This window comes from Nanorana parkeri, unplaced genomic scaffold (assembly GCF_000935625.1).
Source record: "Nanorana parkeri isolate BGI_ZX_2015 unplaced genomic scaffold, ASM93562v1 scaffold1552, whole genome shotgun sequence".
NCBI lineage: Eukaryota > Metazoa > Chordata > Amphibia > Anura > Dicroglossidae > Nanorana > Nanorana parkeri.
Genome location: NW_017307820.1, coordinates 25,893 through 52,596, shown reverse-complemented (window position 1 = coordinate 52,596; position 26,704 = coordinate 25,893). Strand labels below are relative to the sequence as shown.

Sequence of the window (26,704 nt, the reverse complement as noted above, 5' to 3'; positions counted from 1 at the left end):
GGTGGACGGGACATAGAAGGTTTTTTTGTGAAAGATACTGAGTCTGCTGAAACGGAGTTTAACCCTGAAAGGGGGCAGAGGGGAACGGTTAGAGACTCACAGGGGGGTTCCCTTCCAGTCTCCCCTGTGGAATCAGATCGCTCAGAGAGAATGAGTGGAGTTGGGGAACTGTCTGAAGGGACTGAGGTGGAAGGAGGAGAAATACAGATCTCGCAGGGACTAAATGAACGCTTGGTGGAGTTGCCAACAAAAAAAGGACATTGAGATGATGTTTAGTAAAGCGGGAAAGGAAAATAAGGAGGTTATGCAGGAATTGCAAGAAACTATGCAGGAGTTTAATAGTCGAATGGAGGGGATGGAGTCCTCAGTGGGTCAGTGTTTTGCAATAATACCAGAAATGCTACAACAGCAACATGATACTATGCAGTTACTACGTTCACAGATGGTTGACCTGGAAGACCGCAGTAATATCCGCATAAGAGGAATACCAGAGGTTGATGAGGGGGAAAAACTGAGGACGGTGGTCCAGGAAATATTGAACAAACTGTTGGGGAAATTGGAATTTAAAGATATGGAGATAGACAGGTTGCATAGGATTCCAGGTATCTGTAAGTTGAATGCTACCTACCCAAGAGATGTGCTGTGTAGGATACATTTCTACAGTTTGAAGGAGAAAGTAATGCTTAAAGCGCAGAAGTACGGGAGACTGGACTATGAAGGAGCCAAAATAGAAAATGTCCCTGACCTCTCCAAGCGTACATTAGACAAACGAAGGGCCCTGAGACCTTTGACCAAAGTCCTAAGGGAAAAAAAATATAAAATATAGATGGGGTTTCCCATTTTGCTTATTGGTACAAAAGGACGTTAAAATTGTTGAGTTTCGCACCCCGGCGGATTTAGATACGTTTGTAAAAAGATTGGATATCGAGATGAAGTGTTGGGACAATGGCCTGATCCACCAATAGGGTAATTTGGTAGTTTAGAGACACAAAATATTTGCACTATGGACTATGATGTGGGGCGATAAATTAAAATTGGTGCAGTTGTTAAATGGTATACTGGGGGGATTCATGTTTGAGGGTAAGGTTTACACAAGGTTTGAGCATATAAGAGGAAATTGTTAATAGAATGATAAGAAGGCAAGGTGGATTCAGGGTTTGTGAGGGATGTTTTTTGTGCATTAGAGAGAATTTAAATATGGGAGAAACGTCCCAATGGGTGTGAGAAATATAGTTTTGGGATGAATATTTGTGTGATTTCAATAATGATGGTGATATTGACAATAATAATAATAATACTATTAATAATAACAATTGATGTTTGATATGGGGGTGGGGATTAAAAACTGAGTAGTGCACTGAAGAACACATAGAAAGACACAATAAGGGGAAGTATTAGCGGCATCAGTAAGGAGGGGGGTAGTATGAGGGTTTATTTAATTTTTTGTTGTTTTTTTTTTTTTGCATCTCTCTCTCCCTTTCTCTCTCCCAATATCTTCCCTTTTTCTCTCTCTCTCTCTCTTCCTTTATCTTCTTCTTTCTTACCCTCTTTTGTATTTTTTATATACTAATTGCCAGCTTTCTCTCCTGGGTCTTTGGAAAGGCCATCACATATCCCCTCTATAGGCAATGAGCCCCAGCGGGCACCCTCCTAGGGGGGACGCTGAGGTACAAGGGTCGGGGATTTTTCTGATAAGCCTAAAGGGGATAACTGTTTGTTAGTGCAGGGTGAGGGTCCACTCACACTTGGAATCCTATATTGCTATTAATGCCACTCCTAATATGTCCCCTACTACTGTATGGGCAGCCCATGAGGTGACAATTCAAGGCTGATTAATTGAACTGGCTACCAGAATAAAAGATGAGTGCAACCAGATGCATAAATGAACTGTACACGGAACATCAATGTTTATCTCGGGCTCATAAGCAGACTCCGTCATTAGATCTCTTGAAATCCCTGGATAAAACTAGATTAGAATTGAACTTGTTACTAACTACTAAAGCGGAAAAATGTCTTCCATGGTCAGATAACAAATATTATGTCCATAAAGACAAAATTGGTACCCTTTTAGCTACTAAACTATCCCCTAAACCTAGAGTTTATACGTTCCCTAAAATTCGATGTACCTCTGGCGCATACTCATTACATCCAACAACTGTTCTTCAGGAGTTCCACTTGTTTTTCACTAAGCTCTATCAGAATAATAATCCTGTTCCATCCGATTCATTGAGATCATTTCTCAGTGAGGTTCACCTTCCATCCTCGTCACTTGACCGTTCCATGATTATAGAAGCACCCATTTTGGCACAGGAAATTAAACAGGCTATCAAGCAGGCAACATTGTAATCTGCTCCAGGTCCGGATGGACTGCCTGCCTCATATTATAAGAAGTTTTCGGATGTTTTGGTGTCTCACTTGGAGAGGTTCTTTAATGAAGTGAGACGGGGGAGTCCCTTAAACACAGATTTAAATAGGGCGTATCTTACAGTTCTTACTAAATCAAACAAGGACTTGGGGGAAATCTCCAACTATAGACCGATCTCCTTGATAAACAATGATTTAAAACTCCTAACTAAACTTCTTGCTAATTGATTGAGCTCCTTCCTACCCTCCTATATTCATAAGGATCAAGTGGGCTTTATTAGGGGTAGGCAAGCCCCCGATCAAATTAGAAGGGCCATTGACATTATCACTTTGTTGCAGTCAGGGTGGGATGGTGGGCAATCACAATCTGGGCTTCTGCTGTCCATTGACTTACAAAAAGCCTTTGATTCAGTGTCTTGTCAATACCTTTTCCAGCTGCTTGAGAGATGGGGTTTTGGTCCCCTCTTTCTGAGCACGTTGCGGGCCTTATATACCACCCCGTCAGTACAAATTAGGCTACAGGGCCACATCTCTGATTCCATAGCTATCTCTAAAGGCACACGTCAAGGTTGTCCACTTTCCCCGCTGCTTTTTGCATTGACGATAGAACCCCTAGCGATTGCGATCCGTGCTAATGTTAATATTAAGGGAATGGGCTGTGGTAGGGGGCATAAGTGTGCTTTATTTGCGGATGACTTGCTCTTGTTTGCCACTTCACCCTTGACCACACTTCCTAATGTCCTGTCATTGTTGACTCAATTTGCTGGGGTATCTGGATTGCGGGTCAATGCATCCAAATCATTGGCTCTTAATATCAATATGCCCCAGGAATTGTGGTCTCGGTTGTCAGAACATTTTGATTTTACCTGGTCCACGGAGGCTTTGCAATATCCAGGGATGCCTTTTCCTGGGTGCCTTTTCATGTGAGTATTTTGCGGTCCCCTGTGGTTCCCCAGCGTTGTTAATGTTTAAAATGTAATTTATGGTATTGTTGCTTCATTGCAGGCCTTTTCTGCCTGTTATTCAGTAATCTTTTTCATGGTCCTATGTATACAGAATTATGTTAGTGACAAGAACCTGTGGTGCTATAACCCTGAGCACATGAGTATGTGGCTTCCAGGTTTCAGCATGGCTGTTAGTGTCTAGCAGGTTCTGACAGGTGCTGTTAATCACATAATTCTATTCAGTTTATCTGTGATAGTAAAGGTTGGATCATGTGTTCAATTGGCATTAATCTCCTTCCCCAAGAGACCAGCTACATTCTAAAGGTGGCCATACACTTTACAACCCACGCAAGACTTTTGTCTTGCGAGGGTTGTAAAGTACCTAAAAAAATGTACGATCTGCCCATCTTGGACAGGCAGATCGTACTTGTGATCATCGCAAGCCCGCCCCCCTGAGGGGCGGGCTTACGATGACTGCAATGAGGGGCGGGCTTACGATGACTGCAAACGGGCTGTGTGCGCGTGCGCACACCGGCCCGTTTGGCAGTTGTCGAACCAGCAGGCCACTAACTCGCCGAGAAACGCCTTCCATACACTGCACGATTCTCGTACGATCGCAGGATTTCCCGCGATTCTCGTACGAGAATCGTGCAGTGTATGGGCACCTTTAGGGGAGGGTATGTAAGGTAGGTATGAAGATAAAAATAAAAAAAAGAGTGTGCAAATGTATGGACATAATGAATTGTCATCTTTTTCCGCCCTATGGACAGGACTGTTCCTCAGAGTGCATATGCAGGGGTTAATGGATTATAATCTCTCCAACCATTTGCCATCACTGCCTCCCATGGAATTCTGGATTATCACTATTTACCAGCACTACTCCCCAAAGACAGAGTAAGCTGCTCAATTTGGGATGAGAGGTCCTCTTCATTCTTTGATACAGCCGCTACACATGCAAGATCCTGCTATTAGAGTCCAGCTAGCGGGATGCATCACAAAGATTGTACAACCTTTAAAGGAGAACTATGAGGTGAGTGCTTTTCACTCACCTCATAGTTCTAGCCGACCTGTGACAATGAGACTGTCACAGGTTGGCTCAGTTGATTGGGAGGTGAGCGAACACATACCGGCGTTCGATCACCTCTCGATCCTGTCACGGCTCTCTGCCGTGACAGGGGAGTGGCTGGATTCCCCGCTCCGATCCGCCAGCGCTGACTGGCGGAACGGACGGGGGAGGGGGCGGCTACAGCTGGCTCTGCCTCTAGATAGGCAGAGCCAGCTGTCAGTCACGCAGCTGGGCGGATCTTGGAACAATTGTCGGGATCCGCTTCAGCTGCGGCGTCTCAGTATACTGCGGCGTCTCAGTATACCGTGAGCTACAGCTCGCGGTATACTGAGCCTAGGGTGACGGGAGGACGCTAGTTTGTGTCCTTCTGTTACCCTAAGGAGAACTATGGGGAAAAGCTTTAACTGCCATAGTTCTCCTTTAAGCAGTGCTTGGCCTGCAATCACCTGGCAGGATGCTGTACCAGGTCTCCCCTGCAGGGGCAGCAGTGAATGATGAGGCAGAGAAGTGGAGGTCTGAAGCCTTTAAACAGTGGTGATGTACTTTGTGAACTGTCAATTACTAGCCCAGTCAATCAGCTACATACACAAGTTCCCCTTTAGCCCTATGGCAGTCGGCTTCAGAATTTTACCCTGGCACACCCAAAGGCCTGTACTGGCTCTTGCTTGCCAGGGCAGTTCATGATTGGCCTAAAAACACAGAAGCAGACCTTTTGGCTAGCAATAAGGTCTCAGGGGCATGGTAGTTTCTGAATGAATTTACATCGGCAGTGACTTCATAGTTAGGCTGCTATGGATATGGTGCATTGCTCATCCAGGACTGCAATTACCTTGAGTTGGTACAGATCTCGCCACACACACACACCAATATCTAATGTCACAGGGACGGAAGAGTTCACAATCCTCCTTTCTTCATTTAAACGAACCAAAATTACTCCCTCACAAGGAAAACAAGTCCTTTTGGGGGTTAGTTGGTTATGTGTCCAGACGGAACACTGAGATCTTGAGGAATGCTGAATTGAGTTCTACTTGCTTAGGACATTACATGAATGGATGACATTGTGCAGAAAAGGAACTTTGTGTGTATCACAGGTAAGCATCCACACAAGGACCAGCATTCCACTACAGCGCCCTCCGCCCTCTACAGCTCAAAAGACATATCAGTACATTAGTTTATGCTGTTGCATTTCCAACACCTTTTGACCAACTTGCCCAGTGGGTCTCAGGTTGTAGAAGCTTACAAAGTTTGATCATATGCTGTTCGGAGTATATTCTCATGGGTCCTGTTAAGAGTTCAAGACGGACATGGTCAGGTTTATCTTCTCATCTCTCAGTCCATTCATCACCATCAAGATTCCTTGGTGCAAGCGAAGCTCTAGGTTATGTGTACACATATCCACATGCAAATGGTGACACTAGACATATTGGAGGCTAAGAGTCTTCCAACAGAGTTCTTCAGACGACGGAGAAAACGTTGCCTGTGGCATTGGTTCTGGATGATTCCAAATATGAAATTCTTGGTTGTGGCTGAAGCCGATGAGCCTATTTCAACTGTTCTCTATGTCCCTATCCAGGGATCATATTAATAAAGGATTCCTAAGTGCAAATCACTTCATCAGCCTTTTAGTCCAAGGTCAGTGACAGTCCATCAGGGGGAAAAATGTCTTCAGCATCTTGGAGTTCAGAGAGCCTTTCAGATCCATGGAACCTCCGTATTAGTTCAATGAATAACTGGATCATGGTTTTTTTCCCCATACATTTAGTGTCTGCTCATAGATGTGAGAACTGCTCGCTGCTGACGGAGGTACCTCTAATCAAGGATTCAGCGCCTAACTCCCCAGCATTTCCTGGCTGACACTACGAGCCATGAAGCCCTGGACAACAATTAATATTTTCTTATCCAGCAGTTTCCTGTGGATCAACAGCGAGTGGGTTATCCAGGTCTCATCCTGATGGTAATCCCTGAGAGCACAGAGTGCAGACGCTCCTTCTCAAGAGAACGTTCTAAGGGAGAGAATAGTGGATAGTTTAATATTTATATGTTTCCTTTAGTCTTAGGTTGCTAAATGGGACCCACCATTATCCAGGTCGGGACATGGCAATCATTTGCTTGTGGCCCATCTGTCCAGGGTTCCATCTCTTGTAGACTCCGACCCTGGAATCTTCTAGTCATCCGTAATATTCAGCAGGTGCTACATCCAAACATTTCCAAAACTGCCTTAAGTGGCTTGGAGGTTCGAAGTAAAGTCTCCCTTGCCTGAATTACTCATCTTCAGTCAACAAGTGTTTGTTGGATAATTGAGCACCTACTAAACATCACATACAGTATTCCACAGTGTGGAATACATTCATTGACTTTGCAAACTTAACACATTTCTTTTTTTTTTCTCTCTTCATGTCAGATATGTTAGACTTTCGTCAGACAAGCAATGTGTACTTGGGTGTCAGTATCCTCTATATTCATCCTCTGTGACACGATGGGCAGCTCACTAATTGATAAGCCAGCTCTTGAGGTCTTGCACAAGGATTCACTCTTCAGAAGAGTCTGTTCTTTCCCTTAGAATCTACAAATAATGTTGTATATGTTCTTCCTTCCTCGACTTCATCTAGCTCAAACTTACTCAGTATGGACAGTAACATATGGAATAGTTTTTCCTACAGAAATCTCCTCGGGGAGGAGGGTGTTGGATAGTCAAGATTAGGCTGCAAACCACCTTATTGCTACCATTTCTCAGACAGGATAATCCTACATATCTCTCCCAGCATCATCCAAAGGATGGAAGATCCTTACATCGATGTTGCTAGTATTCCAGAATCAAATTGTTTCTTTGTTTCAGCTCATGCCCAAAATGTGGCTGCTATGCAGGGGAAGAACATGGAGGTTATCTTCTTTTTCAGGTCGATCTCTTCATCTTTTTCTGGTGGTTTTAGAAAGTAGCAGTCTGCGTGCACTAGGTCACATACATTGTGCCTGGTCAAGCAGTTGGAGTCACAGATTACTCTCTGGGTTTGCTTATCCGAAGGATGTCATCCTTATGGATAGAATTTAGTGGTGTACCTCCAGAGTTATTCTGGAAGGCAGTAACTTGGTATACAAACCTGTCCCATTACAGGGTCCATCCAGGAGTCTGTCCATGGTGAAGTTGGTTCTGAATGTGGTACGAATAACAAATATCCTAGAAGTACCCTCCCTGGTGACATGATCGCTATATCCCATTGTATGCTGCCATGCAGGTGTCAGTAAAACGGAAAATGGTATACTTATCTGTAATTTTCCTTTCCTGACGCCATACATGGCAGCATACAGGACCCTCCCATGGCTTTCGCATTGAGTACTCTTTACGAGAATGGTGGCCGTGGGACGCGGGCTTCAATTTATAGTATAACTGGTCCTGTGATTGGGCTGGGGGTGGGACCACACCCATTGTGTGCTGCCATGTATGGCATCAGGAAAGGAAAATTACCGATAGGTAAGTATACAATTTTCCGTTATTGTGGAGAGTCTACCTTGCTGAGGGCTTAAAAGGGTTAATTTGGGAGGGCAGATACTTCCCCTACAGCCCTTCCTGTTAAAAAGGGAACAAGGTGAGAGAGGAGTTGGGAGCTGAGAGACACACAGAAAACTCTGTGTGTGTGTGGCTGCTCAGAAGCAAGTGGACTCTATCTTGGTGGGATCACCTACATGCACTACGCAGTGCAATTCTGTGGAAGGACTGTTACTTTATGTTTGTTGTTTTGCTGAAGAAAGCCTGTTATGTTGCCATTTTGCTGAAGCAAGCTATTTGTTTTGTTGCCTGTGGTAGAGAATAAAAGCTGTTTATTTTATCGGACTGCTTCGCAGACGCATGTGTACCCCTGGGGTCCTATATATATATAATTAGTTTTCCTGCTTATTTGATAAATATGTTTGCAGATAATGATTTTTATGCACTTTATAGAGGTTTAAGTCACTCATTTAGCTCTATCATTATTTTTACTCTCAATGTTGCCCAATTTTTAGCACCGTGCAACTTTTTTCTATTTTTATTATCTTTTAAGTTTCTTGTATACAGTATATCTTACTGCAGCACTGTGCACTTTATATGAGGAGGTTGTGGGGATCACTAGTTGTATTATTTATAGCGCTGTGCATTTTTTATATGTATCTGATATGTTGGTGATGAGTAGTAGCAGTCTTGGCTATGAATGGCTCGGATTTGCAGTGGTGGCACCTAGAAGTACGTGTCTGTATGAATTGTGGCCCTAAATAGGGTAGAATTCCTTTGTGTCCTTGATATAGCGATCAGATGAATGTCGGGATGAAGGCTCTGATTGACCATCATAGTTATGGGTTGTCAATGACAGAAGTCCATCCAATTCTGATCTTCTCTGATTGTACAACCAGGTAGCCACTCATTGTCTACATAACAGAACAAACTCCTCCTTATTGGTTCCGTTCATCACACTGCTAATGAGTTTATTATTGTTTGTGCTCCTTCCAGGTGATGTAATCTCAGGTCATCTCCTGATGTCATGGCGACCTCTTCCTCCTCATCCTCCTTCTCACAAGGTGCGATTGCTAATACTGACAATCCTTTCCAATGTTCTCCTCCATCTCAAATCTCTGGCGATTGGAATTAGATGATAGGACGACTTACGTATCCATATCCTGTACATTTCCTGTAGACATCTGGTCAGTCCACCCATTAGAAGTGTTCAGGAGCTTTCATCAATTCACAATCACATTGTGTCTTCATATTTTATTTATCATTGATGGAAATGATCTTCTGAGGTCCAGGGATCCATAAGTGACTGGATGAGCCCAAACGTGATGGTTATTTGTGTCATGGTTGGGGTCATCCTTTGCCTATAATCCTAAGGAGAAATCAGCCCCATGTCACATGACACATCCTGCTTGGAGATTTGGGTGTAATTGTAGTTGTGTACACATCATTATTTTGTTGGGGGTCAATGTATTTTTAACAATGTTAAGTGTTTTCATACTTTTTGATATTTTAAAACGTCCACCCCTATATAAATACTAGGTGTTTGCACCCAATTGTATCCATCTGAGAGGTAAATTACCATCATGGAGGCAGTCATGTGAGATCATTACAGGGAAGCCACTCTCTCCATAGACCAATGTACATATAGACATATTGGGGGATATCTTCCTTTCCCTTCTATATGCTCTTTATAGCTCCACCATCTAATAGTACAGACTTGTCAGAAATTGTCCAATCAGGATTATGTTCATGGCTGTGGATTGTCCTCTCTGCAGGGTCGGCTTCTGGTATCCGGCGAAAGGGCCCACAAACCCCCGGAGATCTTCTCATATATTCTCTGGAGGATCTGTATGGACGTGACTTCAAGAGATTTAAGAACAAATTGTCTGATTTCTCCTATGGAGATAAATGTCCCATTCCCCGAGGAAGACTAGAAAATGCAGACTGGATCACCACCAAGGACCTCCTGATAGACATATATGGAGAAAGAGCTCTGGATGCCACAATTGAAGTCTTTACACTGATCGGTCTGATGGGACCTGCCAAAGACCTCCAGGATAGGAGAGCACAAAATGGTGAGTTCTCATCTATAATGACCATTTCCTAACAATTCCTGAGAAATATGCGTGTGAGGAAGAACTAGCCATGTCATACAGGGACAGCCAATTATATTAAAGAAGAGCCAGATCATCTAAGGTAGTGGTTCTCAACCTGTGTAACTTCAGGACCCATATTTGTCCTTGGTCATTAAGTCGTAACCCAAGTCGCACTGCAATAAAATGCAAGGCATTAGCGTACTGCGCGTTCCGGCGAAGGTGTACGAACTTTGGGTGGGAGGTGCATTTAGGATACCATTCAAAGGAATGGCAACGCAACATACCTCCCACACCAGAATACACGGTAGGTGCGATTGTATGGTACAGTGGTTAATTGCACAGTACTATGCGATTAATGCACTGTACTAGTGTAAACGGGCCCTTAAAAACACTGACATGCATACACAACCACAGACACAATCTCACATACTCACAGACATTCTCACACACACATACACTCCCAAAAATTTTTATTTAATTGTATTTATTTTAAGGTCCCCCCAGTTTCTCTACCTTACAAGAACTGGAGTAGATCCGCAGCCTGGGGTACACTGTGGGCTGCTGTGCTGTGATGGAGCTCCATCAATATGTGCATTGCTTGTACAGCTCCCATGCGTGCCCTGTAGAGGTTCCCGGGAGCCAGAATGTGATGTCACCATGGCACCTCTATAAGACACGTGAGGGAGCTGTAAGCAATGCATGCAAGGATGGTGCTCCCTCGTGGCCATACCCCCAGCCCAACCCACCAGAAACAGACATTCGGCACCGGGCAGCATATTTTGAATGTCTGCTTGGCGCGAGAATGGACAGTGCTGCTCTAGGGGGAGGCAGATTCCAATACAGGAGCTCTAGCACAGCACTGTGCTGGAACTCCTGTGACGGCTGAGAGGGGAAGACAGCTCTCCCCTCTCACTGTTTACACGGTTAGTTTTAACCCTGCTGCTCTGCTCACTGCTCTCCATCCTGAAGATGTCGGCGGCCAGCGAGGAGAGGACGGAGCCAGCATGGAGAGAGGTGGGGTTGGGGGTGGGGGAAGGACGGACAGCCTGCAGTCTAATTACAAATCATCTTGGCGACAGCGCCAAGATCACTTGTAAAGAAACAAGTGGCTTCCCCGTTCTACATTTAGCCCTGTTTGTGCAAAGCAGGGCTAAATGTAGAAAACAAATTACCGCCCGGCGCCTGGAACTCCACATTCCGGGCATTGGGAGACTTCAAACCTGTGCTGCCCCTCTGCTCTCTGCCGCCCCGAGGCCGGGCCTCGGTGGCCTTGTCGGGAATCCGGCCCTGGTGTTGAGGGTATAGTGCATGAGGGGGGCACACACTCATCTCCCCCTCTTTCCTGTTCTGCCAGGCTGCTGCTCAGATTAAGGTCTGGTATGAGAATTTAGGTGGAACCCCACACTTTTTTTTAGCATTGGGGTACCCCCTAAAGCATTAGCATTGGGTACCCCCTAAAATTCCTACCACACTGGTAGAAATCTGTTATGAATGGCCGGAGGGAACTGCATGCTGTTTTTTTTTATTGTTTCTGTGGACTTTCAAAAGTTAAAAAAGTAAGCATTTATTGTCAATTTTCTGCAACATACCGTATTTTGCGGTCTATAAGACGCACCTGACCATAGGACGCAGGGAGGCCCGGCGCGCCTTATGGAGCACTCGACAGAACCGTAGCTTCTGTCACAGCTTCTATGACAGAAGCTGCAGTTAGTGACCGCTGAGACAGGTAGCGCTGTGATTACAGCGCCACGGTCTCAGTGATCACACAGAGCAGACGAAGAACCTCCGTTCTTCGTCTGCTCTATGGTGATCTCGATCGTCGCCGCTGCTCGGTTTTAATACGAGTGATCTCATTAGATCACTCGTATTAAACGAGCAGTGGCTCCTACTACTCGCCCGGCGCCCGAAACTGCGTGTCTCGGGCGTTGGGATTCGCTCCATAAGACGCAGGCACATTTCCCCCCTCCTTTTGGGGGAATATGGAGCGAAAAATACGGTAATTATTGTTTTTAACTCATCCAAAATTAACAAAAAATTCAGATTAGTCCGTTTCTGAATGCCAAAATGAATTGACTTTCAGACCCGAATCCCAAAAATCGATTTAATTTTTTGCCAGCATACATGTCTAGTACAGATAATGAAAATGGGGCAGCTTCTCTGTGCCTATTACCATCCTTATCAATGTCAGTGGAAGGAATGAGGGGGACCAAAGCTGCCTCCTTGTCTAGGGCCCTGATCTTATCTCCAGGTAGGAGCATCTTGCTGGATGAAATAATCTTCACCTGAGGAAGTTCATACAATAAAATAAAGCCGCGTAATAAAACTTTTGGATAGAGGAAAAGGTCGCAGATAGGAATAAGTGAACCAAGCAGGAAGTCCGAGAATCCAGAACATGCCGAACACCATTAAAGTCTATGGAAATTTAATCTGGTAATTTCATCTGACCCTTGTCAAGGTTTTATATGTCATTAATGTATGGGGGGCTGGACACAACCATGGGGGGCATGGACCAATGCAAAATGTTTTTTTTTAAACATACAGTTCAATGGGGAGAGGGTCTTCAACGGATAAATATACAAATCCCTTAAATCTGCATATAAAGTTAGAGAGCAGTACACTGTAGTTCTATAAACTTACATATTCTGTTTACAGTGACTGGGGATCTGTCACTTAGAGGCGGCACAACCACCGACCATCTTCTGATTGTAAGCAAACTAGCCGGGGATCCTGGGAGATGTCATTGACCAAATGTGGTGATGATGGTGATCCCCAGGTAGTTTGTCTACATACAGCAGATGGCGGGGGTTCTGTCATTTTGTGACAGGAGTTTTGGCGGGGCAACAACGCAGGGCAGTGGGTCATCATTGAGGTAGGTTGTCGTGATTGATGATTTTCTACATGTAAGGGTTTTCAAGGGGAATCTGTGCGCCCCATTAAATAAGGAAACCCCCAGATATCTGCCCCACTAGGGGTTAGATGTAAATCCAATGTCAATCACATTTTTCCATCAGATGATGTAGATCCTTGCCAGTAATGACTTCCCACCAGCCCATGATGTTGACCCGCCACCCTATGATGTTACCCTGTCCCACTCCCACCACAGAATGACAGCTTCCTCAGCCAGCTGCTGTATGTTAACAAACAAGATCTGGTCAATGATGTCACCGCGGGTGGGGGTTCTGGTGGGTGAACTGGACAAATATATTTTTTTATGGCCATTCACCCGACTGAACTGGCTGGGTGTAACGTACAATGAGGGAAGTCTCACGTAATGGATCTCAGCTTAGGATGTAAGTTTAAATACCGTAGCAGTAGGGGTTGACCAGGAGCACTGGTTTATACAATTTAGGTATAATTGGCATTTCACAGGGTTAGAGTTACGTCACTTCTGTTGAATCATAAATGAGCAATTAGAAGTAGAATATATACATATACTTGCCGTTCAGGTGAAACACAATGGAAGTATCTGTCTCTGGGATTGTGGAGATGAAGGGTTAACAGCCAGGCACGGTGGTAGTTGCAGTAGCTTGGATTGTGGAGCTGAAGGGATAACAGCCAGGCACGGTGGTAGTTGCAGTATAGGGAAATAGGAGGATCTCACTGGGGTGGTTCGTTCCTGCAGGTCAGAGAGCAGCTGATAGCAGCTGAACGCCGTGCAATTGAAATCCGCGGCTTAAAGGAGAACTATGGGGTCAGTGTTTTTCCCCATAGTTCTCCTTAGGGTAACGGGAGGACACAAACTAGCATCCTCCCGTTACCCTAAGCTCAGTATACCACGAGCTACAGCTCGCGGTATACTGAGACGCCGCAGCCGGAGCGGATCCCGACGTAGATGATGGGATCCGCCCAGCTGCGTGAGTGACAGCTGGCTCTGCCTATCTAGAGGCAGAGCCAGCTGTACCCGCCCCCTCCCCCGTCCGTTCCGCCAGTCAGCGCTGGCAGATCGGAGCGGGGAGAGGGGAATCCAGCCCTCCCCCTGTCATGGCAGAGAGCCGTGACAGGATCGAGAGGTGAGCGAACCCGGTATGTGTTCGCTCACCTCCCGATCTACTGAGCCGACCTGTGACAGTCTCATTGTCACAGGTCGGCTAGAACTATGAGGTGAGTGAAAAGCACTCACCTAATAGTTCTCCTTTAAGCGGAGTACGGACTAGGAGGGCGGCGCTGCGTGACGTCACCGGCGGGGAGGCAGAGTTCCACGCCGATCGACGGACGTCCCAGAGGTGAGTTCCTTACACTGGGTTTGGTTTAAATTCATGTTCAACCTGAACTCAAAGCTCAGCCCTAGATACAGACTTTAGAAACAATCTAACAGGTAAACAGAAAGCAATTCTCCAGGATGTTTGTGGTCAGTCACCATTGTACAATGATTTCACAGCATCACGCAACATGCCGGGCAGTGTAATGAAATCTCACAGAGCCTCCACATCTGTATTCCTGGGAGACCATCATGATTGATTCTACGGGTTCTAAACTTTGTGTCTCATGTATTCATCTAAATCTCCATCATCTAAGTGCCTCCTGGTAAAAGCCTGCAAAGTGAATTGGGAACTTCTGGTCCCCCCAACATGGTCACATGTCACTGTGTGCTGGGTCTTACCATACAACCAAAGACACAACCCATCACCTGCAGGGAGAAATAGGAGGAGGAGAGGCTTCAATCTCCAGAGGGTTGGTGGGATTATGGTACCTGGGACAATCTGACATGCTAATAACATTCTTAGAAGCTGATTTAGAACATCCAGAGGTTTGTCGGGACTAAATATGATCAGATCCTGAGAGGAAGATATTTTCCTGCACACAGCTTACTTCTACAATCATTTCTTATTTTTTTCCAGCCAAACTGAAGAAGACGACACATGACATGAGATTATCAGGTTAGTAGGACATCCACATGACAGATCAGATCTCTTCTGGATAAACATTGTGTTGTGTTGTAGTCTGGATGATGGGAGAATATGTGGACAATTCTCCTGTATTTCATGAGATATTTTCTTTTATGATACAATTCTGAGTTCTTATGGTTAGAATGTTTCACATCATATTTCATGTTTGTATGAGGAATAATATATTTTTCTTTCTGTTATAAAGACTTCAGAAAGGAATACAGAGAGTCTGTGGAAAAGATGTTCCAGCGGATTAATGAATATAATTCCCGTATGGGAGAGGCTGTTAGTCTACAGAAAAGATACATCAAGTTATTAATGAGGAAGGGACACAAGAAGAAAGAGGAGAAAGAACAAGAAATAAGGAGAATAGACAGAAGACATCTACAGATCATGGAGGGAAGATCTTGTGATGAATACTCCCCAACCACAATCCAGGACCTCTTTGCCCCCAATGAAGATGGTTTCATCCCTGACATTGTGGTGTTACAAGGACCTGCTGGGATTGGAAAAACAATGACCACCAAGAAGATCATGCTGGACTGGGCCTCTGGGAATCTCTACCAAGACAACTTTAACTTTGTGTTTTATCTGAGCTGTAGAGAACTCAACACCATCACTGAAAACATAAACCTTGTGGGACTTTTATCCAGAAGCTGCAGACTGCAGTGTTCAGGTGACCTGATGTCTATTCTGAAGGATCCTAGAAGTCATAGAAAACTTCTCTTTCTAGTTGATGGGTTTGATGAACTGAAGTGGACTCTGGAGGAGGAATCTGAGGTTTGTCATAATGTTTTTGAGGAAACCCACAAAGAAATACTTCTCCAAAGCCTGCTCAGGAAACAGATTGTCCAACAATCTTCTCTGATCATCACCACGAGGTCCCTGGCCATGAAGAAACTGAACAAATTGATAGGTGATCCTCGCTATGTGGAAATCCAGGGATTTACAAGGGAAGATCGGGAGGAATATGTCCATAAATTCTTTGGAAATAAAGAAGATGCAGACAAGGCTCTCCGTACAATAAGAGACAATTATATTCTGTACACCATGTGTGCTGTCCCCATCACATGCTGGATTGTCTGCACTTTAATAAAACAAGAAATAAAGAAAGATCTGGGTTTAATTCGATGTAAAACAATGACCTCCATTTACCTCCTCCACCTTAAGGTTTTACTAACCCATCACAGCAAGAAGGACCAGCCTGTGGATGGGAGACCTCCGGCCATCAACACCTGTCTGAAGAAGCTGTGTTCTCTGGCCAATGAGGGAGTTCTGAACCAGCAAATCTTGTTTGAGGAAGAAGATCTACAAAGACATGGACTTTCTCTATCTGAGGTGGAGTCTGTGTTTCTGAATGAGAACATCTTCCATTGGGACATCCACACCCAGACCTGCTACAGCTTCATCCACCTCAGTGTACAGGAGTTCTTGGCTGCTCTGTATTATGGGCTGGATGGTGGTTCTGGAACTGAAGAAAGACGGAAGGAGCCTTCCTGTCTGAAGGGAAGTGAAGGACCCTTCCCGATCTGTGAAGGGAAATCACTAACAGAATTCTTCATAGAACATCCACATTCAGGTTTAGCTGTGAAATTCCTGTTCGGTCTCCTTAATGAAAAGATGGTGAAGACATTCTCAGAAATCACAGACATCAACATCTCACTGCCAGCCAGATCTGTAATAGAAGAATGGGCCATGGAGGACATCGATAAGGGAATTGGAATTGATGGCATTGTCTGTCTGTATGAGACTCAGGATGAGAACTTCATAAGGAGAATCATATCTCAGAGTTCACATTTGAAGGTGGGACACTCACTGTCAAACTGCTTGGGGAGAGCCAGTAATCATGCCAAGCAGCTGGACTATTGCTTGAAGACTTTGAAGAGGGAAACTTATCTGTTTTTACATTTTGAAGAGCTCACACTGGATCCCGCGTGCCAGAAATCGTTATCTCTGTTTGTACACAGGAGTCGGAGAGTTCGGTAAGTGAGTGTGATTATTTCTAACTGAATTGAGAACAATCAGCAGAGTCTGATCACCTTCTAGGCAGGCTGTAATGGGCAGGAACCTGCATACAGTATAATGGGGGCTATTATCAGACATCCTCCATGTACCTCACCTATCTGTAAATAAGTAGAAAGGTGCAGCACATCAATCTAGAATATTTCTACAATGAATGAAACCCTCGTAACTTATCATATAAACATTGACTTGTTCTATGATTCATATATCCCATGGAAGTCTAATACCAATGAAGACAAGTGACAAGTGCGCATCAGTCCTTGTATTCAGTCCACAAAGAAGTGCCGTGCTTGTCTGATCCTGTGGTGGGTTCCTCCAGGTAAGTGATAGAAGATCCAAGTGCTCAATATTCGGCTTCTCTCCCATTGTCTTGTCTGTCAGATAATGTGAGAGGAGAGAAACCTCCAGAGACTGAGAGAGAATAAAGCAGACATATAATAAAGACACGGGGCTGATTTATACATCTACCTATGCTCCTCGGCTCCATCTAGTGGTGGTAATGCCGTGCACACAACATTGGTCCAGCTATACGCTGGGTGGAAGATTTATGAATCAGCCCCATAGAGTAGAACACAGGGAACACATCATACCCCAATAGCATTGTAATATGGCAGCCAGGACTCAAGTGGTGAGCAGTAAACTTTCCTATAGATTGGATGTCTGTTGTGTCTTCTACTTCCACCATTTAATTCCAGCTTATTCTGTCGTAGTTGTTCTCTTCTACTGTAACATATACCTCCAATGGAGATACCAAATGGCCATTTGAACACTTGTTACACAGACATGGTCCACTGTTGTCACCATCAAGAAACCCGCCCTGGGAAATGTCATGCAGCAATTGGTTGAGTACATGTGGACAGGAAGTGGCTGCAAAGGAACTAAAGGAGATCAGCAGAAGTGTCATCTAGCAAAGGATGAGAAAAGGTGAAAACAGGATGTTATGGAAAAAAAAAAAACATGACAATTGTTATACACAGAGCACGGAGCAAACTCCTATCATCCAGTTTGGGTTCATCTCCTATAAATGATGATTGTTCCATTTTCCTTCTTCATGTCAGAGGTCATACATTCTCCGTGTCATTGTTATCTCATCATTTTCTTCTAGGTTTTCACATTGTACATTTCAGAGATGGTATGGTGAAGATGGAGAGTCCTCCTCCTCAGGACATGATGAAGAGTCCTCCTCCTCAGGAGATGATGAAGAGTCCTCCTCCTCAGGAGATGAGATGGTTCCTGATAATCTTTCCTTTCTGATGAACCTGGAGAGTAAAATTCAGGAATTACGGTAAGAGAAATCTGTGATCCCGGCAGGGATGGGAAATGTGATGCCTTGTGATTGTTCTCTCAGTGTTTCCTTGTAGCTCCGGGTGTCTTCCATCCTCTCCGATGTAGAATCTTCCATCACCTCTCCTCTTCTCATGTCTTCTCCTCTCTCTAATGGAACCTCCCCCTTTATTATCTCCTCCATGGGCCTACTATTACTCTCTATTGGACTGTCACTGGACTGGACTGTCTGCACCTACTATTTCTGTCTATTAATGTACCACGTTTCTTCAGAATAAGATCTCACTGGACTGTCTGCACCTACTATTCCTGTATACTATATACCACGTGTCTTCAGAATAAGATCTCACTGGACTGTCTGCACCTACTATTCCTGTATACTATATACCACGTGTCTTCAGAATAAGATCTCACTGGACTGTCTGCACCTACTATTCCTGTATACTATATACCACGTGTCTTCAGAATAAGATCTCACTGGACTGTCTGCACCTACTATTCCTGTATACTATATACCACGTGTCTTCAGAATAAGATCTCACTGGACTGTCTGCACCTACTATTCCTGTATACTATATACCACGTGTCTTCAGAATAAGATCTCACTGGACTGTCTGCACCTACTATTCCTGTATACTATATACCACGTGTCTTCAGAATAAGATCTCACTGGACTGTCTGCACCTACTATTCCTGTATACTATATACCACGTGTCTTCAGAATAAGATCTCACTGGACTGTCTGCACCTACTATTCCTGTATACTATATACCACGTGTCTTCAGAATAAGATCTCACTGGACTGTCTGCACCTACTATTCCTGTATACTATATACCACGTGTCTTCAGAATAAGATCTCACTGGACTGTCTGCACCTACTATTCCTGTATACTATATACCACGTGTCTTCAGAATAAGATCTCACTGGACTGTCTGCACCTACTATTCCTGTATACTATATACCACGTGTCTTCAGAATAAGATCTCACTGGACTGTCTGCACCTACTATTCCTGTATACTATATACCACGTGTCTTCAGAATAAGATCTCACTGGACTGTCTGCACCTACTATTCCTGTATACTATATACCACGTGTCTTCAGAATAAGATCTCACTGGACTGTCTGCACCTACTATTCCTGTATACTATATACCACGTGTCTTCAGAATAAGATCTCACTGGACTGTCTGCACCTACTATTCCTGTATACTATATACCACGTGTCTTCAGAATAAGATCTCACTGGACTGTCTGCACCTACTATTCCTGTATACTATATACCACGTGTCTTCAGAATAAGATCTCACTGGACTGTCTGCACCTACTATTCCTGTATACTATATACCACGTGTCTTCAGAATAAGATCTCACTGGACTGTCTGCACCTACTATTCCTGTATACTATATACCACGTGTCTTCAGAATAAGATCTCACTGGACTGTCTGCACCTACTATTCCTGTATACTATATACCACGTGTCTTCAGAATAAGATCTCACTGGACTGTCTGCACCTACTATTCCTGTATACTATATACCACGTGTCTTCAGAATAAGATCTCACTGGACTGTCTGCACCTACTATTCCTGTATACTATATACCACGTGTCTTCAGAATAAGATCTCACTGGACTGTCTGCACCTACTATTCCTGTATACTATATACCACGTGTCTTCAGAATAAGATCTCACTGGACTGTCTGCACCTACTATTCCTGTATACTATATACCACGTGTCTTCAGAATAAGATCTCACTGGACTGTCTGCACCTACTATTCCTGTATACTATATACCACGTGTCTTCAGAATAAGATCTCACTGGACTGTCTGCACCTACTATTCCTGTATACTATATACCACGTGTCTTCAGAATAAGATCTCACTGGACTGTCTGAACCTACTATTACTGTCTTTTAATGTAGCACATCTTTAGAATAAGATCTCACCGGACTGTCTGCTCCTACTATTACTGGAGATGGTCACTTGCATATTTCCCAGAGAACACTGCCATAAAGTCTTCCTATTGGCTGTATGTACCCATGATAACTAGAACTACCATCCCTGGCTAATGAGACCCATTAGGCTGAAGCAGTGCTGTCCAAGACTCGGTGTTCTGGTTCAGCAAAGGTCATGTGATTTCTTTATATGTCCAGTAGATACCGTGTTTCCCCGAAAATAAGACACTGTCTTATATTTTTTTGGCTCAAAAAAGCACACCAGGTCTTATTTTCAGGGTAGGTCTTATTTTTTTATGTACATCAATCCACACTTATTCATGTACAACAGTCTACATATATTCATGTACAAACATATGGTGATCAGGGGGCAATCAGGGGTGCCGTACCTTTCCAGGAGCAATTTGCTAACCAATCTCTGGCCAGAACGAGCGAAGCGCACTTTCACTATCGATTCCTCACAGGCGGAGTGCATTTGGTATCACTCCGCCTGTGACAGGAGCCGGCGCTATAGAGGAGGCATCAGCTTATGCGGCTCTGCTCCCTCTGGTGCCGCCTCGCTTCCTCTAGCGCTGGCTTCGTTGGCACCGCTGATTCTCTCCTGCCTCTCCCACTCTTTAAGTTCCCCTAATGCCACCACCGGTCCTGGGAATGGTCACAACTAGGTCTTATTTTCGGGGTAGGTCTTATATTTTAGCAATTCCCCAAAATAGTGCTAGGTCTTATTTTCGGGGAAACAGGGTACTTATACAAATCATTGTTATGACTTTTCAGTAAATGGCAATAAGTCCTTGTATTCATCCTGAAGTATCATTCTTTGTGTCTATATTTGTCTCTGCAGTTTGGAGAGATGTGGTTTAACTTTCTCGTCCTGTGAGGTTCTCCGATCAATACTTATCACTAATCGATCTCTCATCAGACTGCATTTATCACATAATAATCTGCAGGACTCTGGAATAAAACTTCTGTGTGAGGGTCTCCAACACCCAGACTGTACCTTGCAGGAACTGAGGTGAGAATTATACTATAAATGATGTAATAATCTGCAGGACTCTGGAATAAAACTTCTGTGTGAGGGTATTTGACATCCAGACTGTACTCTACAGGAACACAGGACACAGATGATAAAGAAGTGTAATATTGTTCAATGAAAGAAGAGTTTTATTGGGGAAGATAAGACCGCAATGTACTGGAGACACAGGACACAGGAATTAGAGGAACGCAGATGACACAGCAGTGTAAATTGTTCAGCAGCAGGACAGTTATAATCAGGGAGAATAGGACTAACCGGAGTATGCCTACATTGTATCTGTACTACAGGGAATGTGGTTGATATTATTTGAGGTGGTTTAGGTGAACACTTTTCTTGTACTTTTCCTGTCAAATAACACGGCGACATTCTAGGAATAAAAGGCAGCTCTAAGATCAGATGGTCCGCAACAAGTGAAGTAAAAACTCCAGAGATGGTTGATCCCGGGAATATCCGATTGTCTTATGGGATCAGGAAGGAATTTTTCCTGTGGATGTTACAGAAGTGACACGTCATAGTGATGGTGGAAACCCTGGTCGGCTAATTGTTCTGTTTATGAATCTTCCACGGAGGATATTGTTTCACAGTTTCCACATTTGGATTATTGTGAACTGTTTTAAGGTGGACATTATTACATATAGACGTATTTTCTGAGTGTATTCATTCACATTGATTGTATGGTCTATGAAAGTCATTGGAATGGTGCACAATGGTTTGATCTCCAAATGTATACATTTCATGGATTAATAGTACACAGATTTGGGGGATTTTTGTGGCATTTAGCGTGGCATTTAGCGTGGCACTATTATTATTATTAATATTATTATTATATATGTAACTCTGAATGCTGCACTCTGAGCACTCCAAACTTTATAAAGCCCCATCAGTATAAAATAACACCAAAAGACCACTGCCCTTAAAAGAACCACAAATTATCCCCTTCACGACCCATGACGGGATAATCCCGTCATGAAGTTTGAAGGGGTTAAACAGACTCCTGGCTGCATTGCATTATGGGTATAATATACACAACTGATGATGACTGGAACCACCAACCATCCACTGTGACTATGAAGATAAAAATAAAATGGCCTCTCCCAATCAGATGTGAGGTGAAGGTGTTGAGGATTGGTTGACAAGTCATATCAGCCTTAAGGGTCTCCTCACACTTGTCTGTTTTCATGCAGCAATACTCATGGATCTCTCTGCATGGAAACACAGGACAAGTAGAAGTCCCATTATTTCCTATGTGGCTGGCTCACATCTATGAGCTCAGTGTAGTGTGAAAGGGAATCTACACTCACTGACCACTTTATTAGGTACATCTCTTCAATTGCTTGGGAACACAAATCGCTAATCAGCCAATCACATGGCAGCAACTCAATGCATTTAGACATCTAGACGTGGTGAAGACAACTTGCTGAAGTTCAAACCGAGCATCAGAATGGGGAAGAAAGAGGATTTAAGTGATTTTGAACGCAGCATGGTTGTTGGTGCCGGACGGGTTGGTCTGAGTATTTCAAAAACTGCTACATCTACTTGACCCCTTACAGTCTAGCTTTGGCCCCCAGCACTCTACTAAAACTTACTAATGACTTACTACTGCTAAAACCAATGGCCACTACTCCTTACTCTGACGATTAGACCTTTCTGCTGCTTTTGCCACAGTTGACCACCCACTGCTCCTCAAAAAACTCCCCTTGGCCTACAACACTCTGCTCTCTCATGGTTCTCCTCCTACCTAGCTAAGCGCTCCTTTAGTGTCGCCTACAAATATACCTCTTCCTCTCTGCTTCCACTTTCTGTTGGGGTCCCCCAAGGCTCTGTCCTTGGACCCCTTCTCTGCTCTATCTACACTTCCTCCCTTTGTCAGTTGATCATCTCACATGGCTTCCAATACCATCTCTATGCTGATGACACTCAGATATATCTCTCCACTCCACAACTCCCCCCCTCAGTGTCCTTGTGTGTCACTAATTTACTGACATATCAGTCTGGATGTCAGAGCACTTCTTAAAGCTCAATCTTTCAAAAACTGAGCTCATGATATTCCCTCACCCCGTGCACCCTCCCCCAACTTTTTCATAATTTTGGATTACACAACTATCCATCCCTCCCCCCCATGCCAAGGTATTAGGTGTCATCCTTGACTAGGACCACACCTTTCTGCCCCACATCCAATCACTATCCAAATTCTGCCTCCTTCACCTTCGCAACATCTCCAAAATACGCCACGTCCTCACCAAAGAAACCACAAAGCTGCTCATCCACTCACTTGTTATCTTCTGTGTTGACTGTGTAATTCCCTCCTCATTGGACGGCCTCTACACAGGCGAACCCCCCCTTCGGTCTATCATGAATGCTGCTGCCAGACTCATCCACCTAACCAACCGCTCAGTGTCTGCAACCACCCTCTGCCAATCCCTCCACTGGCTTCCATCCCCCACCCCCCCTCTGCCATTCCTTCCACTGGCTTCCAATCGCCCAAAGGATACAATTCATAATAATAACAACCCCTTAGAAAGACATCCACAACTCTGCCCAAGGTTACATCTCCAATCTTGTCTCAAAGTATCACACTAACCATACTCTCCACTCCTCCCAAGACCTCCTGCTCTCTAGCTCCCTTGTCAACTCCTCCCATGCTCGCCTTCAGAACTTCTCTAGAATCTTTCCCATTCTTTGGAACTCCTTACCCCAACCTGTCCATCTATCTCCCACTCTGACTGCCTTTAGGCAATCAAAAAATACATCTCTTCAGGGAAGTCTATCCCCCCTCTACCTAACCACTCAACCATCACGTTCTCAAACAATTCATCCCCACACAGCTACCGCCTCATGTATCACTTTCCGTTTCCTCTTAGATTGTAAGCCCTCACGAGCAGATCCCTACTTACCGTTGTGTCTTGAATTGTATTGTAATTATGTCTTCCTTATATTGTAAAGCGCTGTGCAAACTGTTAGTGCTATATAAATCCTGTATAATAATAATAATACTAGCAAGGTGTACCTAATAAAGTGGCTGGTGAGTGCATTTGGGGCCATTCACACATACTATGTGGACATCACCACGCACACTTCAATGTGCACGAAACAGTGTAAATCCAACCAAAGACTTTTCATGTGGCTGACAACTCATCTACATTTCACAGAGGAGGGACAACCAATATTCCATCATCCATCCAAATGTCTCAACATTACATTACCTAAGATCCCGTACACGGATTATGTCACTGGAGGAACTTCTCACCTCTCTTTCCTGTTTTCCCCATCCAGAGTTTATGAATGTGGAGTGACATTCTCGTGCTGTGATGATCTTTGCTGCGTTATTACCGCAAACCGAACTCTGACCTCACTGTATATAACAATGGATGGTGATAAGAAGATGCCAGACTCAGAAGTGACTCGTTGTTGTGAGCTCCTCCAACATGCCGGCTTCACTGTGCGTAGAAGGTAAGATCTATTATATTGGAGGTAACACACATACTAAACCTCAGAATCTGAATACTAAAACATACACAACATGGGATGGGGAGGAGCTGGTGGAGGTGGGACCTTGTTGGGAGGTCTTTTGACACCCGGGTTGGACAGTGATGAAGAATGGAAGGACGGGGTGATAAATAGCACCTCGCGCCAAACCCTGTGTAGCTACAAACACTATAAGAAGTGTTAACCTCTGAATATATCAAATTATAATGAATGTGCTGCGCTTCATCTAGAACAATACATAAACAAATCTCTATAATAAATATGTGCTTAAATAATACATGCAATCAAAAAAGTGTTCACAATTAATCTTCTTATAAATAATAGTCCTATGGAAAGTCACGGGGTGACCAACCTTCTATACAAGTTCTGCTGGAACCCATTAGATGTCTCTGGAGTTATACAGATAATGAGAGAACCGATTAAGATTTCCTGGGCCAGTCACAGATTTCCCAGATGATGGAGAATTTATTCCTGATCCCAAGTTTTATCATTCCAGATGGTGGATGAGGAGAGGTGGCTCCACCACTAATACTCTTAGTCAGGTCCCACAATCCTCCACAAGGTTTTACCTTTAAGGAGATATGACTTTACTTTCATTACCACTATCCCCCCTCCCCCGCTGTCTATCCAATCTGTCAGTATAACTAAACAAATCAGATGAGGGTTCTCATCCTGTACACATCCCAGCCCAGCACACCATGCATACAGTCTGGTATCCCAATGGTTGGATGGCCATGAGTGTGTGGGCCCCTGCCATGGTTATGGGTCCTCAGTATTAGGTGGGTGATTCACAAGGTGGTGGGGGCCCTATAAATGAGGGACACTCCTCACACCCCTATATTGTGAGGACTGAGGGGATGGTTTGGTGTATTTGTATACTGGGGTCAGTTATGAAGAGATCACACATCCCGCCATGGACATACAATCTACGTCAGATCTACTCCCAGCATAGAAGACCACTGAACTACATTGTACGGCTGCAGATTTGTACATTACACATCACACACATTTCCAGGAAAACATCAAAATAGTTATTGTGACGGAAGCGTCTGTTACTCTGTTATCTGGAGGGGACTGCAGGCCTCCTTCCCCAGAGACCTGCCTGGCCCTTAGGGGAAGGTTTGGGCTGTAATTATGATTTTCCGGTTCCAGAGTGGAGGAAGCTGATTTCTGACGGAGGTACCCAATCGGGGTACCAGGCAATCTGTCACAATTGGTGCCAAGTGGTGGGATCTGCTTCCTCCCTACGGAGCAGTCCAAACCACCAACGGAATCCATTTCTTAGCCGGCTGAGGAGAAGTGACTCAAGCAGCGAAGCAGCCATGACCCTGGCAGTGGAGTACTCAAAATGGCTGTGGATAGTCTGTCCAGACGGAGAAAGGGGTCTGTCTACGGAAGACTACTTGATTCTCAGGCAGACTGCACGGACAGCTCTCTGGAATATTACCGAGGCACACAAGGGCCGGTTTCATCCCTTTCCAGAACAAAGGGTCCGGGATCAGATGACCCCACAAATGGTTATCCTGGGAGAGCAGCCTCAGGAGCATTGGGTGGCTGATTTGCACAAGTTGGTTCAGCAAGAGGTAAAGCTGGATGAATGGTATCAGGCCCTGCATTGGTATGCAGAACAATCTCAGCCGGGATTTACAACGGAAAATCCAGAGGGCTACAACTTTGACGAACATGGACTGTTTTGGGACGCTATACAACAAGAATGGCTACTGGGAAAGGAATACAAGGAGCTGCTAGGATGCGTCCAGCAGAGTGTCTCAGACCCAGTGGAAACCACATTTCCAGAGAGTGTGGATTTAATGGACTTTTCTGTGGAGGTTGTACAGCTTGCTCAGTCCCCGGGTGAGGTGCTGGCAACAGGGCAGAGTGCCCCGAGCCTCTGCAGAACAACTGTTACAGCCCCGGAGTTCCAGGGAGCAGAGGTAGCCGACCTCTCTACCCAGTGGCAGATGGAGTTCCAGGGAGAAGAGGTAGCTGACCTCTCTACCCAGTGGCAGATGGAGCATCTGAAAAAAAGTGCAGCTGACACTTATCCCCAGCTGCTGAGTGCTTCCCAGAGAGAGGAATTA

At 44.5% G+C, this 26,704-nt stretch overlaps 1 protein-coding gene across 1 annotated transcript; it reads left to right on the top strand.

Annotated features, from left to right (window-relative positions):
• The first annotated feature begins 268 nt into the window (after positions 1–268).
• On the top strand, positions 269–25,797 carry LOC108798756 (NACHT, LRR and PYD domains-containing protein 3-like). Its single transcript, XM_018570539.1, has 11 exons — positions 269–755; positions 9,634–9,933; positions 12,607–12,659; positions 13,058–13,136; positions 14,094–14,177; positions 14,793–14,831; positions 15,046–16,822; positions 17,968–18,147; positions 20,946–21,116; positions 24,411–24,587; positions 25,776–25,797. Exons 1-11 carry the CDS (start codon positions 269–271, stop codon positions 25,795–25,797), a joined length of 3,369 nt encoding a protein of 1,122 aa, XP_018426041.1.
• The last annotated feature ends 907 nt before the right edge of the window (positions 25,798–26,704 follow it).

What these genes read in the sequence shown, in the direction of transcription:
- LOC108798756 (XM_018570539.1), top strand. Translation starts at nt 269, where the DNA reads ATGTTTAGTAAAGCGGGAAAGGAAAATAAGGAGGTTATGCAGGAATTG. An exon ending in GATCGACGGACGTCCCAGAG is followed by an intron (nt 14,178 to 14,792) that starts GTGAGTTCCTTA and finishes ATTTTTTTCCAG; the next exon opens with CCAAACTGAAGAAGACGACA. An exon ending in ACATGACATGAGATTATCAG is followed by an intron (nt 14,832 to 15,045) that starts GTTAGTAGGACA and finishes TCTGTTATAAAG; the next exon opens with ACTTCAGAAAGGAATACAGA.